The sequence below is a fragment of the Gigantopelta aegis genome, chromosome 4 (genome assembly GCF_016097555.1).
Source record: "Gigantopelta aegis isolate Gae_Host chromosome 4, Gae_host_genome, whole genome shotgun sequence".
In the NCBI taxonomy this organism is placed as follows: domain Eukaryota; kingdom Metazoa; phylum Mollusca; class Gastropoda; order Neomphalida; family Peltospiridae; genus Gigantopelta; species Gigantopelta aegis.
In genome coordinates, this window is record NC_054702.1 from 4,906,111 (window position 1) to 4,922,212 (window position 16,102).

The window sequence follows — 16,102 nt, forward strand, 5'->3', positions numbered from 1 at the left end:
CTGGGCTGTAAGGGCATCGTGGACAATGATGAGATCACTCCTGAAATCACAGTTGATTGCCCCCCATACCATCAGACAACCGCCGCCAAACCGATCACGTTCCCTCACACATCCGTCAGCGTACCGTTCATGGAGTCTTCTGTACACACGTGCTCTTCCATCGGCAAAGGAGACAGAAAAACGGGATTCATCTGAGAAAATGCTCCGGTAAAAGGCTGGTGAATGATTACCATTCTGGAGAGCATTGTACGGGCGTCTACATCTGAGTCTAGCCGTTCTGAGTCGACGGATGACCGTCATCGGATGCATATGCCTTCCATGACGTTCTATCGTGTTGCTTGCTGTCATCGTTGCAGTTCTGAACCGGTCACGGAGGTGGTGTCGTCGAATCTGCCGATCTTGACGTGGGGTCGTAACTGGACATTGACCAGGTCGAGGTCGATCACGGACACTCCCGGTCTGTTGATGACGTTCAACAAGTCGTCCAGTAGTTGATGGATGGCTGGGCGGATCTAGAGGGGGGGGGGGTGGTCCAAGGTGTCCGGACCCCCCCTCAAATTTGAGAAGTGCCCCTTTTATTTAGGATTTTTAGGTTTTTTGCAAATTTATTTATTCTGTCAATGTATAGAACACTGTAGAATACGTCTGTCAGCGTCCCTGTTGTAGCACTATAATTATATTATGGTCCATGTGAACGGTGTGTAATTTTTCAATAGTGCCTTTTCATAATGTTATGGTGCCTTTTTTGTCTTGGACCCCCCACCCTCTCATCAGAAAAGCTGGATCCGCCCCAGGATGGATTCTGAAGGTCCTAGCAACTTGACTTTGCGAAGTCCCCCCCCCTGAACCATGCCCCACGCTCGTTCCCTTTGTTCTTCTCCGAGTCGTGGCATTCTTAATGTGAAGAGGAATATGACACCGTTATGTGACTTTTATGTGTCCACATACTGACATTTCACGTGCATTGCATGCAGCATAATTAAGCATGTAGTGAACGCATTTCACACCATTTTGTGTGTTTCTGCTATTGTATGTGTAACGAGAACAAAACAAGGATTAAAACCCAGACAAAAGTACTAATCAATGGCTTCCTCTCATAAATTGTTATTTTAAGTCCAGTAAATATATTTTTCATTAATCACAACACAATATTGAAAAATATCTGTTTTGTGTTTTCATTGTGTGTCAGTATATATATATATATATATATATATATATATATATATATATCTGTGTGCGCGCGCGCGCGCGCGTGTGTGTGTGTGTGTAATTAAATGTATTATTTATCTCGAGTTGTTTTGTCTCTTCCCTTTATTTGTTTCTGTCTCATAGTCTTATCTCTTCTTATCGTCTTTTCCTCTCTCCCATAATGCTGATGATGATAATGATAATGATGATGCTAATTATATATATATATATATATATATATATATATATATATATATATATATATATTATTATTATTATTATTATTATTACTAGTAGCAAATTATTATTATTAATTATTATATTCTTTTTCTTCTTCTTATTATTATTATAGATATCAACGAGTGTACTAAAGGAACTCATACATGTGACGTCAATGCAAACTGTAGTAATGCCCAGGGGTCGTACAGGTGCACGTGCAGACCAGGCTATGGTGGCACTGGACTCAGTTGTACAGGTGAACACCAAACCAGGATACATGTTATCCGAGCTAACTATTATACAGAACATAATTATTATAGTCACACAGTCATTTAGGAAAAGTATACAAAGTTGTTCTTTTATACATAAATGCCATTTTTATATATATGGAAACTTTTTATTACAATACTCGTCTCTGTTAATACTATGCCCCAATCATTTTATGCTGGTTATTAGTTATTTAGTATTAAAAATATTTTATTGACAATCTGCTATTAGTAGGCCTATCACAGACATTTTTCTTTATTTTAAATGCTGAATGAATTATCTGAAAATACAGTCTTATGCATGTAGATCCTTCATTGTTCGAAATGTTTTCTTGTTTTTTTTTGTGTTGTTTTTTACATTTTAATCTTTCTACCTACTTATCAATAGCAAATCGACAAAAAACAGTGAAAAACATTAGGGTCGACCCATTTATCTAAGTACATGTAGCATGGGGTTCTTAACCCCCCCCCCCCCCCCCCCATTAAATGCTCAATCTATGTTTGTGTTTCCACTAATTCAGATACTGACGAGTGTGCTGTGGGATCTCACGGGTGTGATGTTAACGCGGTGTGTAGAAACACAGTAGGCTCCTACACCTGTACCTGCAAGCCGGGATTCACACCAGTCGGTCGAACGTGTCAAGGTAGTCTTCATCTACTAACCTACCTGTACCCCCCTCTCTCTTTCTCTCTCTCTCTCTATATCTGTCTCTGTCTCTTTCTCTCTGTCTATCTGTCTCACTGTATGTCTCTCTGTCTCTGTCTCTCTCTCTCTCTGTGTCTTTCTCTCTGTGTATCTGTGTATCTGTCTGTCTGTCTCTCTCTCTCTCTCTCTCTCTCTCTCTCTCTCTCTCTCTCTCTCTCTCTCTCTCTCTCTCTCTCTCTCTCTCTCTCTCTCTCTCTCTCTCGTACTCTCTCTCATAGTGTGGTGTCACATTTAATATTAAAACAAAACCTTGTAAAAAACATTCTTTTTGAAAAAAGGTAGGTAAGGAGATTAGCCTATCCCTACTAATATAAGGACATTTGGTACGAAGTAGGCTCAAGTAAACAGAAACTTAGATTTTGTGTGACTGTTTTATGTTTTTAATATTACAGATATTAACGAGTGTGTGTCAGGGACACACAGGTGTGATGTTAACGCTGTCTGTACAAACAATGGAGGGTCGTACTCGTGTACCTGCAAGGTTGGCTTCACTGGAGATGGTCACACCTGTCAAGGTAGATCTTTCTACATAAGTATATAATGTATGTTTTATCTAAGGTTATCTCTTAACAGGGTCTATCTTTCTGTCTAAATATTTAATATTTGTGTGGCCCATTTCTGCTAAATCTATATATGCTATAGTTTGTTTGGATTTCTGAATAAATATTTTATTAGTTTTGTAGTAATCTCCCTTTGATATGTCTATTGTGTCCTCTATTTGAACATATGAACGAACAAATGTGTCTCGTTTTTGGTAATGTGAAAGATAGTAACAAATTCTAAAACACAAATAATATAATAATATATAAACACATTTAAATGACCAAACCCTAGTTCCTGAGGTATATATGTATGCATGTTGTATGTACGGATGTATGCTTGTATCTATCTATACCTATATTGTTTCGCTTGAAATGTTTCTTAAACACATTGCTTTTGGAAACAAAAATACATTAAGAGGTTGTAGATAATGCGTAAATGAAAATTATAAAATGTAGTTGTAACAGAAAATAGTTCGCAGTGTCTAAGAACTAGAATGAGCATCTTTAAATATAATACATGGAAATTAAAGTAATTTGACTGTTGTTTCACTAGCGATGGATAGGTGTGCTACTGGAACACACGGCTGTCACCAATTTGCAACCTGCGTTACGACTCCGGGTTCGTTCAGGTGTGTCTGCAATGATGAATTCACTGGCGACGGTGTAACCTGCAGTGGTAAGCACTATTTAATTTGGGTACTAATTTCTACAAATTAGAAAATGAAGATTTATCCCAGTTTTATTGTACATGCAGATAAATATGTCATACCTTATTTTCAATTAGGGTTCAAGCATGTTGGCATTATTGTACATTTTAGGCATCTGAGAAGTGAATCCACGACGAGAAGTTGGCTGCTGTTACTTTAAGGCACCACATTACCATTTGTCACGTCACTACTTCTTGAAGCAGCTTAATATAATCCGGTTTAGGAAATAGTTCCTCATAAAAATACTACATGTACAACATTGTGATATGTGTGTGTATGTGTGTGTGTGTGTGTGTGTGTGTGTCTGTCTGTCTGACCGTCCATCTGTTCCATATCTAGTTTTCCGGATGTTTGTTCACAATGCCGTGTATATTGAGCTTTGTCATGTACTGTTACAGATAACGTTCGACTTTCATAGCAATTTATATATTTTAGACAGTTGTGGCCCTTGAACTTAGAAAATATGAAAATTGGTTGGGCCTGGTAGGAGACATGTATTGCTTTATCAGTACTCAGAATGTTTGTTATAGATGCATTGTATGTTAAAAGGAAAATGTTTGTTATTTCTTCTATCAGATAAGAACGAGTGCACGCTGGGAACAGCGCAGTGTAGCGACAAAGCCGACTGTGTTAACTCAGTTGGGTCGTATTATTGCGACTGTAGGAGTGGTTACCAGGGGAACGGATTCCAGTGTACAGGTAAGATGTTCAAACAAGTGTATATACATGTATATTAGTATTGGCAGTATTCCGACACAATGTGCCCATTAACGTGGTGTGTGAGAGCTTATAGCTTTAATATCAAAGACGGACATTTGAATTAGATTTTAAACGTTTAGAAAACTGCAACATGCATATTGATCAGGGAATATGAACAGAGAATATAATTCTTTCTGATTCAGTTTAGGACATGGTCGCTTTTGAGACTATTCTACATTTTGTTTACACAATATCAAAATTAGCGTGTCTATAAAGCCAAGCTAAACGCGCGCGCGTTCGTTTGTGTATGTCTGTATGTATGTATATATTATGTATATATGTGTGGGTGTGTGTGTGTATGTGTGTATGCACGTGCGCGAGTGTGTTTGCGTGTCGGGATGTCGGTGTGTGTGTGTATACATTTCTAACTATGTGTTGACACAATTCAACAATTACTAGGTGGTAAGCATATGTTTAACAGTATACTAAATTAAATACAGAGATTTCAGTAAAATTGCCGGTGTTCAGTTAGTGACATGTAATGGATTAATATTGTTACACAAGTGCTGTTTATGTTTCTACAAATACGAACATACTGACCATGTTCTCAGAGTTTTAATACAGTAATGTTTTTTTTTCTACAGATAAAAACGAGTGTGTTCTAGGAACACACACCTGTGCAAGTGATACACAGTGTGTGAATACAATAGGCTCCTACAGGTGTGCCTGTGCTGATGGTTACATTCATGATGGAATATCATGTAAAGGTAAAACGTTAGCCGTTTCTTTTCTGATCTGTGGCGTACACTATTTCAGATAACACAATCAATCATTCACATATATACGTATGGACTACGTACTATAAAAAACATTGTGGAAACACTGACCTCAAACAAGTTAATCTATAGTGGTTATAACAATTTACACTATTAATAAAACTAATTAATCAAATTAATTATTTTAACACATAAATATAACTCTAAAATCAAAATCGCATAACATAAAAATACATGTATATTATTATTAAAATAAACTTAAAATTGGTCTAATGTGAAACGCTTGATCATCTGTTTTATAATCTACACTATTGCGCTTATTCTGTATTACCTCTAGGTGTTGTTTATTATTTTGGTTTTTTAAAACCTGCTGAATCTCTAAGACGCAAAATGTTAGATATTTTAGATATAGAAAACTTAAAAGTGAAACCGTATACCGATATGAAATATATGACAGGTGTTGTGAATAGCATTTAGTCAATATTTTAATAAACAAGAACGAAGAAGACATAAATAATACACTGTTATAAACTCATTTGGTTACAGATATAAACGAGTGCACTCTGGGAACTGACCGATGCAGTCGACACGCAGTCTGCTCCAACACTGTTGGTTCCCACACGTGTCAGTGCAACACTGGCTTCTCTGGTGATGGTGTTATTTGTGCAGGTATGTCTGTCATGTGGTTTCTCAGTCTAATCAGCCCTAGAGTGGATCTTCTAACACCGTGCTATACTGTCATACATAAACACATACATTTTACTGCATTCTATAAGTAAAATTCATCTCTGCCTTAAGAATTACTACCAATAATATTTATATTCAGAATTATAGGCGGAGGGGGGCTAGAGCCAGGCCACCCTTCTCCGCCGTGCCTGCTAGGTGAATACTTTAGATGCTTCAGCCGGTTTCTCATGTGTTTGTCAGTTTTCCTTCTGCGTTAACGTTCTCTACTTTTGTTTACCATTTGCACGTTTTATGTAATTGCTACTTCAAATTCAGGGTTATGGAGTATCTCTTTATGTATATTTGCGTCTGAGGTTTGTTTTGTTTAAGATCGATAGCGAATATGACAATCAGTGAATATAATATCTGATTTGTTTCAGATATTAACGAGTGTGACGTTGGAACCCATGCATGTCACGCTAAGGCTACGTGTATTAATATGCTGGGGACATATGACTGTATTTGTAAAACTGGTTTCAGAGGCAATGGGAGATTTTGCTCAGGTATGTTATTTTTTATGTTGTCTTCTAACTCATGCATGGCATTGACGAAATGTTTTCTGTATCGTAGATTGTGCATGAGCTATTCATGTATGTCATTCTTTCTTGTTTTTTTACATGGCTGTGAAAAAACAACAGTAAATTCAATACACATTAAATACAACGCATATATGTTGGGGAGATATGTTTTCGGGTTCTTTGCTTGCATGTGGTTATTTGGGGCTATTTTTGTCTTGTATTACATTTAACATTTTGCAACTTACAATTTTATATGTGTTGCTATGACTCATGGGCCTACAATTTTCACTGAATGTGACAAATATCCATACCGTAATGAGTGCAATGTTACAATTACAATCCACATACTTTTTAGGCAATTGCACATTCAGTAGAGGCATCGTTTGTTTGGAGTTGTTGTTTTTGTTGTTGTTTTATGGGGAGTTATTGTTAGGGTTTGTGGGTGGGACTTAGCTTTTGGCGTCGGATTTGTATTTAATTTGTTGCTATTTTAACAATATTTGACCTATGGGACAACAATTGTCACTGAAGGTGGTTAATATCCATATATTAATATGTGTGGAACATGACTATAATAGACGAATATGCCTTGCAGATCTATTCATTCATCTTTAAAACATAATATTGAGAAGAAACCTGGTTTCTCACGGTCCTAAATATTGTGAGAAGTATTTTGTAATTTTTGTTTAACTAAATTTGATAAGTAATATATTACACTTCTGGCTGTTTTCAAACTAATAGCGTGTCATGTGTTTGGTGTTTACAGATATTGATGAATGTGCGGATGTAACGCTTGGATGTCCTGCTAGCCTCAACTGCACTAACCTGGTCGGCTCATTCACCTGCGACTGTCAACTCGGCTACTCGTGGAATGGAACCAACTGCACGGGTTAGTCGGGCCACGCCCACCAGCCTTTGCTGGGGTTACGGTTATCAATCTGGATTGTTTTTATTACCTACCGGTCCAACCAGAGGGGAATATTAGCTTCATCTCCGCCCTTTTGTGTATCTGTCCATCCGTTCGTCCGTCCGTCTGTCCCACATAGTCTTCCAGGTGTTTTTTCACAATGCCTACAAATACTGAGCTGAAATTGTGTTTATAGCTTTATCATGAACTGTTACAGATCAAGTTTGACTTTTATTGATTTACCCATTTTTAACAGTCATTGCCCTTGCACTTAAAAGAAACTAACACAATTTCGGCACGTTAGTGGACATGTATTGCTTTAGTAGTATTCTCTGAAGCTTTCATTGAAAATTATCACATATTTTAGCTTAAAATTGCATATTTAATAGAATAATAATTTTGTATGCCAGTACTAAGTATTAGTTGAATAAAATATATTAGTGTCCTGTTAACGTTTTGGCAGAAAGTGGCATATTTAGTTTCTCATCAGTGGCATACTACTACTAAATAAAACAAAGGTGGTGGTATGTGCTCTAAGAAACACTGGTTAAGATATCACATCTATTATTTGGTTATATATATACTACTCAAAACAATTTAAGGGTCAAAAATTTATAACCAAATAAGTTTCAGAGTGTATTAGATTGATGATGTAAACTACACCAAAAATTTAATTTATTGTTCCATATTTACAAAAAACCACAAATAAACGTCACTATATACAAGAAAGTCACATGACATGCTGTCAAAGTTGAAGGTTGTCAAACATGGATTTTACACATTAGAACATTCGTTTAATAGTGTGTGAATCCACCCCTGGTGCGAATACACTCGACACATCGTTGCCTCATGCTGTTGATCAGACGTCTGAAGAACTCTTGGGGAATGGCCTGCCACTCTGCCATAAGAAGTTGACCCAGATCATGAAGGTTGGCCGGAGGGGCATGGTTATCCCGAACTCTCTTGCCTAATTCGTCCCAGGCGTTCTCTATTGGGGCCAAGTCAGGCGAATATGCTGGCCAATCCATCCTGGCGATACCTTGTTGTCTGAGAAAGTCCGTTACCACCCTGGCGCGGTGGGGTCTGGCATTGTCATCCTGCAGAACTGCCCCGCCGCCAATCTGCTGAAGGCCTGGAAGAACCAACGGCCGGATAATCTCATTCAGATAGCGGATTCCATTCAGATTGCCATCCACCACATAGAGGGGGGGGGGGGGGTCCTGTGGTGGATAGAGATGCCGCCCCACACCATGACGCTGCCACCACCGAACCGGTGACGTTGTCTAACGTTAACGTCAGCGAAGCGCTCCCCAGGACGTCTATAGACACGAACCCGACCGTCGTTGAACTGGAGACTAAACCTGGACTCGTCAGTGAACATCACTCGACCCCACTGAACACGTTGCCACCGCAGATGAAGCGTGCACCAGTGACGTCTGGCCGTTCTGTGACGTGGTAGGAGTGGTGGTCGAACAGCCTGGCGACGGCAGCGTAGATTATTGGCTCTCAGACGATTGCGTATGGTTTGATCAGACACTCGAGTACCAGTCGCAGTCCGCAGATTGTCACGTAATCGGCGTGCAGTGTTTGTGCCTTGACGTAGAGCCATATTGGTGATGTAGCGGTCCTCTCTATTTGTAGTGCTTCGGGGTCTTCCCGAACGTGGACGATTTCGAACAGAATTCGTTGCTTGGTACCGTTGCCACAGTCGGCCAACGACAAGTCTCAGAGTAACATTTCTTTGCGTATTGACATCCTGAAGCCAAGCAATAGCCCTTCCTCGATCTTCCATAGTCAGTTGAAGTCGTACCATTGTCGAAGTTGGAGTGTGCACCGTACACAAAAGCAAGCTCCAATTATACGGAAATTCAGCATTGGGAACATGGAATACACGTGCAAAGCGTGCAAATGAAGCGCTTTGTGAAAAAGCAAGTTATGGGCACTTAGCAGACCTTTCGCTTTCGCCCTAATTTACATGCAAATGTAAGCATGTTTTCGCCATTAGAACTAGTCGACAGTGTCATTGACAGTGGATTTTAATTCATTTATGGGTTGCTTAGACCCACTTTCGTGAAAATGGAACAATACCATGCGTGACATTGTGGTCTAGCTAATATAATTGACATTCAGAAAATAATGTATATATAGATGAGTTTCGAAAAGTCGAATGTTAGACACCAAATAGTTAAAGTTTGTTTTGTTTACCGACACCACTAGAGAACATTGATTTATTAATCATCGGCTATTTGATGTCAGACATTTGGTAATTGTCACATATAGTCTTAGAGAGGAAACCCGCTACATATTTCCATTAGTAGCAAGGGATCTTTTACATACCACGGCCTTTGATATACCAGTCGTGGTGCACTGGCTGGAGCGAGAAATAGCCCAATGGGACCACTGATGGGGATCGATCCCAAACCGACATCAAATAGCTTTAATTTACAAATATGCCAAGTTGATGTTAAAATATGTATTGATGTAGCCATATGAGAAGGGCTAAACCACACTGTCTATGAGTCATGTTATGGGGCGTCAGGGATCACATAAGGTGGTGAAACGAAATGAGGTGAGTTTAGGCAGAAGAGGTATGGGTCATACCGCCTACCCGGCTACGCCATTGGACAGCGATGATTGATTTAAGTATATGTTACATTAGCTATACTGTTTCACTGTCCCCTATACCAGTGCTAGATCTAAAGAATGCCTACATTACCCCAAGCCTAGATATCCTTCAACTAAGTGACACAATAATGATATAAACCTGCCAACAGCTTAATACACAGACGTTAATTACTTCATCAAGATAAACCGCGTTTGTCGTGATGAAGTAGGACTTTGATGTACCCGTTATATACTGCTTGTCATGGAATAAACAATGACAGACCCACCTAGCCAGACCAATCTTACGGCGCATAGAACTTTAGTAGATTATTCTGTCATTGGTGACAGTGATTCATGAGTGCACAACTATACTTATTCTAATGAGCTCTGCCCGGTACTAGTCTGGGAGTGACAGTCATTTTTTTGGCGGTACAAGAGGGATGAAATCTCCAGTATTTCCTCGAAAGTAGCTGTCCTTGTGTAGACGAGGTTCTAGATAGATTCATAGAATCATCCACTATTTTGCCAAGTGTACAGATACGACCCTGATTCCTGATCACGTATTACGGTTTTGTCATTATGATTTGTATTACAGATACGGACGAGTGTTCAGCTGGCGTGCACGGATGCCACTCCAATGCTGAGTGTATCAACACACGCGGGTCTTTCAAGTGTACCTGCCGCGTTGGCTTCACAGGAGATGGGTTTGCTTGTGCAGGTATACATCTTGGTGTTTTCTCTCATATTACACTCTCCATAGGTGACGACTAAAACTTTCCATTTTACACCCAGAAACATAAAGCCACAACCAAGACAAATATGTTAAATATTTTATAGAAAACGTAGTGAATATAATATATTATTATAATTAACTTATAACACATAATTTCTCGTGTGTGTGTATGTGTGCATTCGTGTATGGAACGATATATTGGACATTTCAGTTACTGTAGTAACTATTTGTAAGGTAACGAATATGAATAAATGTAGGTTTTTATGAAACTGTGCATAAGACTAACTTTATAACAAAGAAGTGTTTTTTAAATGTATAATTATTCCTTGTTTCAGCTCTGCCAGCGTCAAATAGACCGTCTGAATTTAATGAATTAGGTAAGACTTATTATAATTTATGTAGTCATTTTAAAGACTCTTTTAACACCATTTGATCAAATTACTTTATTTAAGTGTGTACATTCTCCAGTATGTTACCAATTGGTTTCATATACAAATATACTATTTCACTGTCCACTTTGTGAATTACATGGACATGTAGCACATTTAAACAGTTTCAATAAAACATCCTGTTAGCTAGAATTGTTGTCGCTGTGGGGAAACAGTTTCAATAAAACACCCTGTTAGCTAGAATTGCTGTCGCGGTGGGGAAACAGTTTCAATAAAACATCCTGTTAGCTAGAATTGCTGTCGCGGTGGGGAAACAGTTTCAATAAAACATCCTGTTAGCTAGAATTGATGTCGCGGTGGGGAAACAGTTTCAATAAAACATCCTGTTAGCTAGAATTGCTGTCGCGGTGGGGAAACAGTTTCAATAAAACATCCTGTTAGCTAGAATTGCTGTCGCGGTGGGGAAACATGTTTAATATGCAAACAGTAACGTTGTGCTGTGTAAGTAGACCTTGCCATGGCAACAACACGAAGGTATTGATTAATCGTTCTTCAAACTTAGATTATGGATACTACCATATTGATACCATATAAATTCACATGCTAAGGGAGATATAAACATTATTCTCCTTCAACTAGTCTCGGGAGCGAGAGTGATATCTGCCATTGAACGGGGAGGTCTGTGTATGTCAGATGCATACCGAGATAAACTGATTGGGTCTTCGCTGACCGGCCTCGGTGGCGTAGTGGTTAAGCCATCGGACTACAGGCTGGTAGGTACAGGTTCGCAGCCCGGTACCGGCTCCAACCCAGAGCGAGTTCTTAAGGGCTCAATGGGTAGGTGTAAGGCCACTACACCCTCTTCTCTCTCACTAACTACTAACCAACTAACAATTAATCTACTGTCCTGGACAGACAGCCCAGATAGCTGAGGTGTGTGCCCAGGACAGCGTGCTTGAACCTTAATTGGATATAAGCACGAAAATAAGTTGAAATGGGTCTTCGCTAACAACTGGGCATCTTAAAGGCATATTGTCACAGACCACTCACCCATTTAATGGTCTAACAAAGTATTACCTGAGCAAACATAATTTGATTTGTCCCTAAATCTACTTTATTCAACCATCTTTATAACCACCATACTCCATTTATTAATGCTATTTTGTAAACATAATTGAATTATGGCAATGGTCCATAATTCAAAAACTAAAATTGCCATGGATTGCCATGGATTCTACTCCACCATCGTTCAGTTAAGGTGATGAAATTGCTAGATTTGGTTTCCAACAATTAATGTAATTTCTATTTATTATCCATTTTTAGAGAAATAAGGTCCTTAAATCTGTGACAGTATGCCTTTAAAACTACGTTTTACCGCCCGCAGATTTTATGTAGAGCTATTTCTTAAGTAGAGAACAGGTGTGTTCTGTTATGACATTAAACGAAACTGTTTCGATACCGTATATATTACGTACGGTATGCGTTAAATATTGAATTAGTTTTGAAGTCAGAAATGAAGATATTTCATAATTAGGCTGAATCCGTACATAAGAGCTGATTGACGTGTTAAGTTAGACAACAATGTAAGAACCACTAATGGTTCAGACACCCAGCTCCAACTTCGTTACCTAAAGATCAGCTGGTGATGTTTGTAACAGATGTTTGTCCTAACAAATCGACAACTTGTATTACAAATAACAACAAACAGTTGATATTAAAACAGGGATAACCCTACTGTGTTTTCTTATTTGCCGATGTAGATCAGTGGTTTTACAGTCGCAACCTTCTCGTCTTATTGTCAACGCAAACGCGTTATGAATAAACCTAACCCGTAAAGCTACTGATCCACAACCGATGAAAACACCACACACCATATCGAAGTAGTTGATGATACAGACTAGAAAGTGTCTATCTTTCATATATAAGACCCATCCTTCAAAACAATTGCTTCTTACAACAACCTCCCCCCACCAAAATCGTAATCAAACATTTCTTACATCTGTCATATCATTGTTGTGTATCCAAACAGATTATCCTAAAAGTAAAATCTTCATTCTCTTTGTCGCAGGTGGCCTAATTGGTGGAGTGGTAGCCGCTGTGTTGATTATTACTATCATCATCATTGCGATTTTCTCTTTGACACGTAAGTACACTAGTAGTTTACGCGAAAATGCTTGAAAGACAAAGATAACAGGACATCACTTTTAATGCAAGTAAACTATCGTCTCATGAGAAAGACAAGATAAAGCTAACCTGTCATATCTTTCTAAGTAAGAAAGTAGATTGTTGTCTCATGTAAAGATATGAGAACACTACAGGAGTGGTCTTGGAATGTCATGTATCTACCCAGATGTTTCACAACTTGTATCTAAAGAGCTAAATCGAGTTGGATACGTTTTGAGACAACGATCTTGTGACAGTCACGAATGTAGTAGTATTCTATTTCTTACATAACCTTACAAAACAAGTTTAACATACATTTTAACGTATGTTACAACTAAAACGTTTACAGGGCTCGCGTGGAAGTTAACTTTCACGTCACACATTAATCAGTTTCAAGTCAACAACTGGAGATCAATCCATTTCGGTCGTCCATATTGTATTGGATGGTATGGTTATGGTGACCTTGTCATCACCGTTGAGCAACTAGTTACAAATCTCAAAAGGTATCTCGAACATATTTTGGAGGCAATATTTATCTACAACGGCCCGACGGGTCATCTTCGTACACGGGTCTGTAAGAAGAGACAACCCTTGAAGAGTAAATATCAGTCAGTGTCAGTCAGACAGCATGATACAAGCACTGATCAGTCGTAGTACATGTACAAACATCACATGTTTCCAAATCGTTCCTCATAGACACACGTTTGGCAGAGGTGTATGTAGACAGTTCTAAGGGGTGGTGGTGGTGGTCTAGGCTGTATTGAGCGATATGTTTAGGGGATTGAATCATGATTTTGAAAACAATTATAAAAAACCCTCACTTGAGCGGGGTTTGAGGTGCGACTAGAACATGTTAAAACTTTAGGTAATTCATGCATTTTTTTACCCTTTCGTTTGATCCTGATGCTAAACAAGACTAGTAAAGGTGATAATATTTTGATTATTATTTTGCCTTCGTCAGTACAACATTAATGTTCGGCTTTTTTAGGGCATGAAATAAATGTACAGAAACGGAAGAAAGAAATGAGGGATGAGATTGAGAATTCCAGTGGAACTATAGACTACTTCAAAGTTGCTCCTCATTAACAGCATCATGCTAGAAATAGTTAGCTGATGACTCTTTGCTCACCATTGATTGTATGATTTTGAGCCTAAGTGAATGTCATCACACTGCCAACACATGTGATATGTTTTGCTTCTTTTACATTTTTTTCATCAAATGTTATGTTGAACTATTAGCAGACTGTCTGCGTTTGTGTCTTGCGGATGACAGTGCCTTTTGTACGTATTATATTGCACAATGGACAAATCATAGATGATTTAATGATTATAAGAATACATAATGTGGATAATTGTAGTGCAACTAACTTTATGCTTTTTGCAAATGTAAACTCTGTTATAGCCGATTATTTTGCTGTTTTTGTTGTATTTTGTTTTTATTAAATATCAGAACGCTAGAATGTGTTTCATTAAATTGCAAAAACACTGTCATTTATTCATTAAATTACAAAATGCTGCAATTTGTATTCATGTCAAAGTGATCTTGAGCAAATATTATACTACTTTGACCTTTGATAAAAACAATATAAAGTGTAATGATGGCCTCAATGGTCTGTGACCGTTATCCGCGTTATACTAAAAACGAGAGTTGTTAATTAATATGTATGTCTTAGATATTGATTAAAATAATAATGTATAGTGTACATCCGTTCCGAATTCTAGCCACATAAAGTACGTTATTCGCACATTGTTACTGCAACTACGTGTCCCGAACAGACTTCGTGTACATATTGTTTTACATTTATAACTGAACTGTTGTGTACTTCTGTTTATCTTAGTATAAGGTATACTTATAGATCTGAAAAACCATGGATCAACAGATCAAAGTTATTAGATACTTCAGTGACATTGTGGCATACAATGTAGGATTATGATGTTATTTTATTTTATCAAGCAGCACTTATGTATTTACAAAAGTGCATACATACCAAAGAGACTTAAACTTATAAATATATAAATCATGAGATAAAAGATATGGCTCATCAGTATTTACCTACCAAGGGAAAGCGCAAAACTGTTTTGTTTGAAAAGAAAAAAAGTTTAAATGAGACACAACCTGTGTATGAAATGTCAGTTTTTAACATATACTTCTTTAAGTTTTATGGACTTATATGTAGTACAAATCCAAATAACATTCGGCCAGGTCAAAGTTCGAGGTGCACCTAAGTTTTGATAGAGCAGTTAATACCAAAGTCCTGCAATTGATGATAAATGTGACAGTGTTTGTAAACATAATATGCAATTTTATTTCATCTAGTACCACTGTATCAAGTAGCCATGAGCTTGAAACTTGTATGGGGTACCTGAAAAGGTACTACACATTTGTGCGAAACTAGGGGTGGTGTAAAAGCAGTCATTTATATCGAAAATGAGTCATGGAAGGTACCATGTTCTTCAGTTAGTATTTATATCGAAAATGAGTCATGGAAGGTACCATGTTCTTCAGTTAGTATTTTGAGGGAGGGATTGTAGCACTGATATTTATGGGTCATAGTTTGATTGCTACATGTATATGATATATAGTGTTTTTAAACACAAACGTTAACACTGTCGCCTGTGGGATTTTATTCGGTATAGTACAGCCTACAAGCAACAGTGCACCAAACAGTATCTCAGCGGGTCCAGTTCGAGATGCAGCCACCTTTAAATGCCACACTTACGGCTCCCAGTCCTGTCATAGGGGATACATGTGACAGTATCTCAGCGGGTCCAGTTCGAGATGCAGCCACCTTTAAATACCACAGTTACGTCTACCAGTTCTGTCATAGGGGATACATGTGACAGTACGTTTCATTAGTTTTACCATTGTCTTCATGTAGATATATTGTATTGCAGTTCTATAGTTTTGTTTGAACAACGATGAGAGAGAAGCAGTGGGCATTTGAACTAGGGAGTCCAA

At 38.2% G+C, this 16,102-nt stretch overlaps 1 protein-coding gene across 1 annotated transcript in view; it reads left to right on the forward strand.

Moving 5' to 3' along the window:
* LOC121372100 (fibrillin-2-like) overlaps nt 1-14,596 on the forward strand; it is a 51,925-nt gene extending 37,329 nt beyond the window's left edge. The window contains exons 31-43 of the mRNA XM_041498363.1: nt 1,541-1,663; nt 2,195-2,317; nt 2,772-2,894; nt 3,475-3,597; nt 4,205-4,327; nt 4,972-5,094; nt 5,650-5,772; nt 6,210-6,332; nt 7,114-7,236; nt 10,454-10,576; nt 10,927-10,968; nt 13,049-13,123; nt 14,132-14,596. Of these exons, the coding sequence (XP_041354297.1) occupies nt 1,541-1,663; nt 2,195-2,317; nt 2,772-2,894; nt 3,475-3,597; nt 4,205-4,327; nt 4,972-5,094; nt 5,650-5,772; nt 6,210-6,332; nt 7,114-7,236; nt 10,454-10,576; nt 10,927-10,968; nt 13,049-13,123; nt 14,132-14,229 (1,445 nt within the window). The 3' untranslated portion in view covers nt 14,230-14,596. The remainder of the gene's footprint in view (nt 1-1,540; nt 1,664-2,194; nt 2,318-2,771; nt 2,895-3,474; nt 3,598-4,204; nt 4,328-4,971; nt 5,095-5,649; nt 5,773-6,209; nt 6,333-7,113; nt 7,237-10,453; nt 10,577-10,926; nt 10,969-13,048; nt 13,124-14,131) is intronic.
* Nucleotides 14,597-16,102: the final 1,506 nt, after the last annotated feature.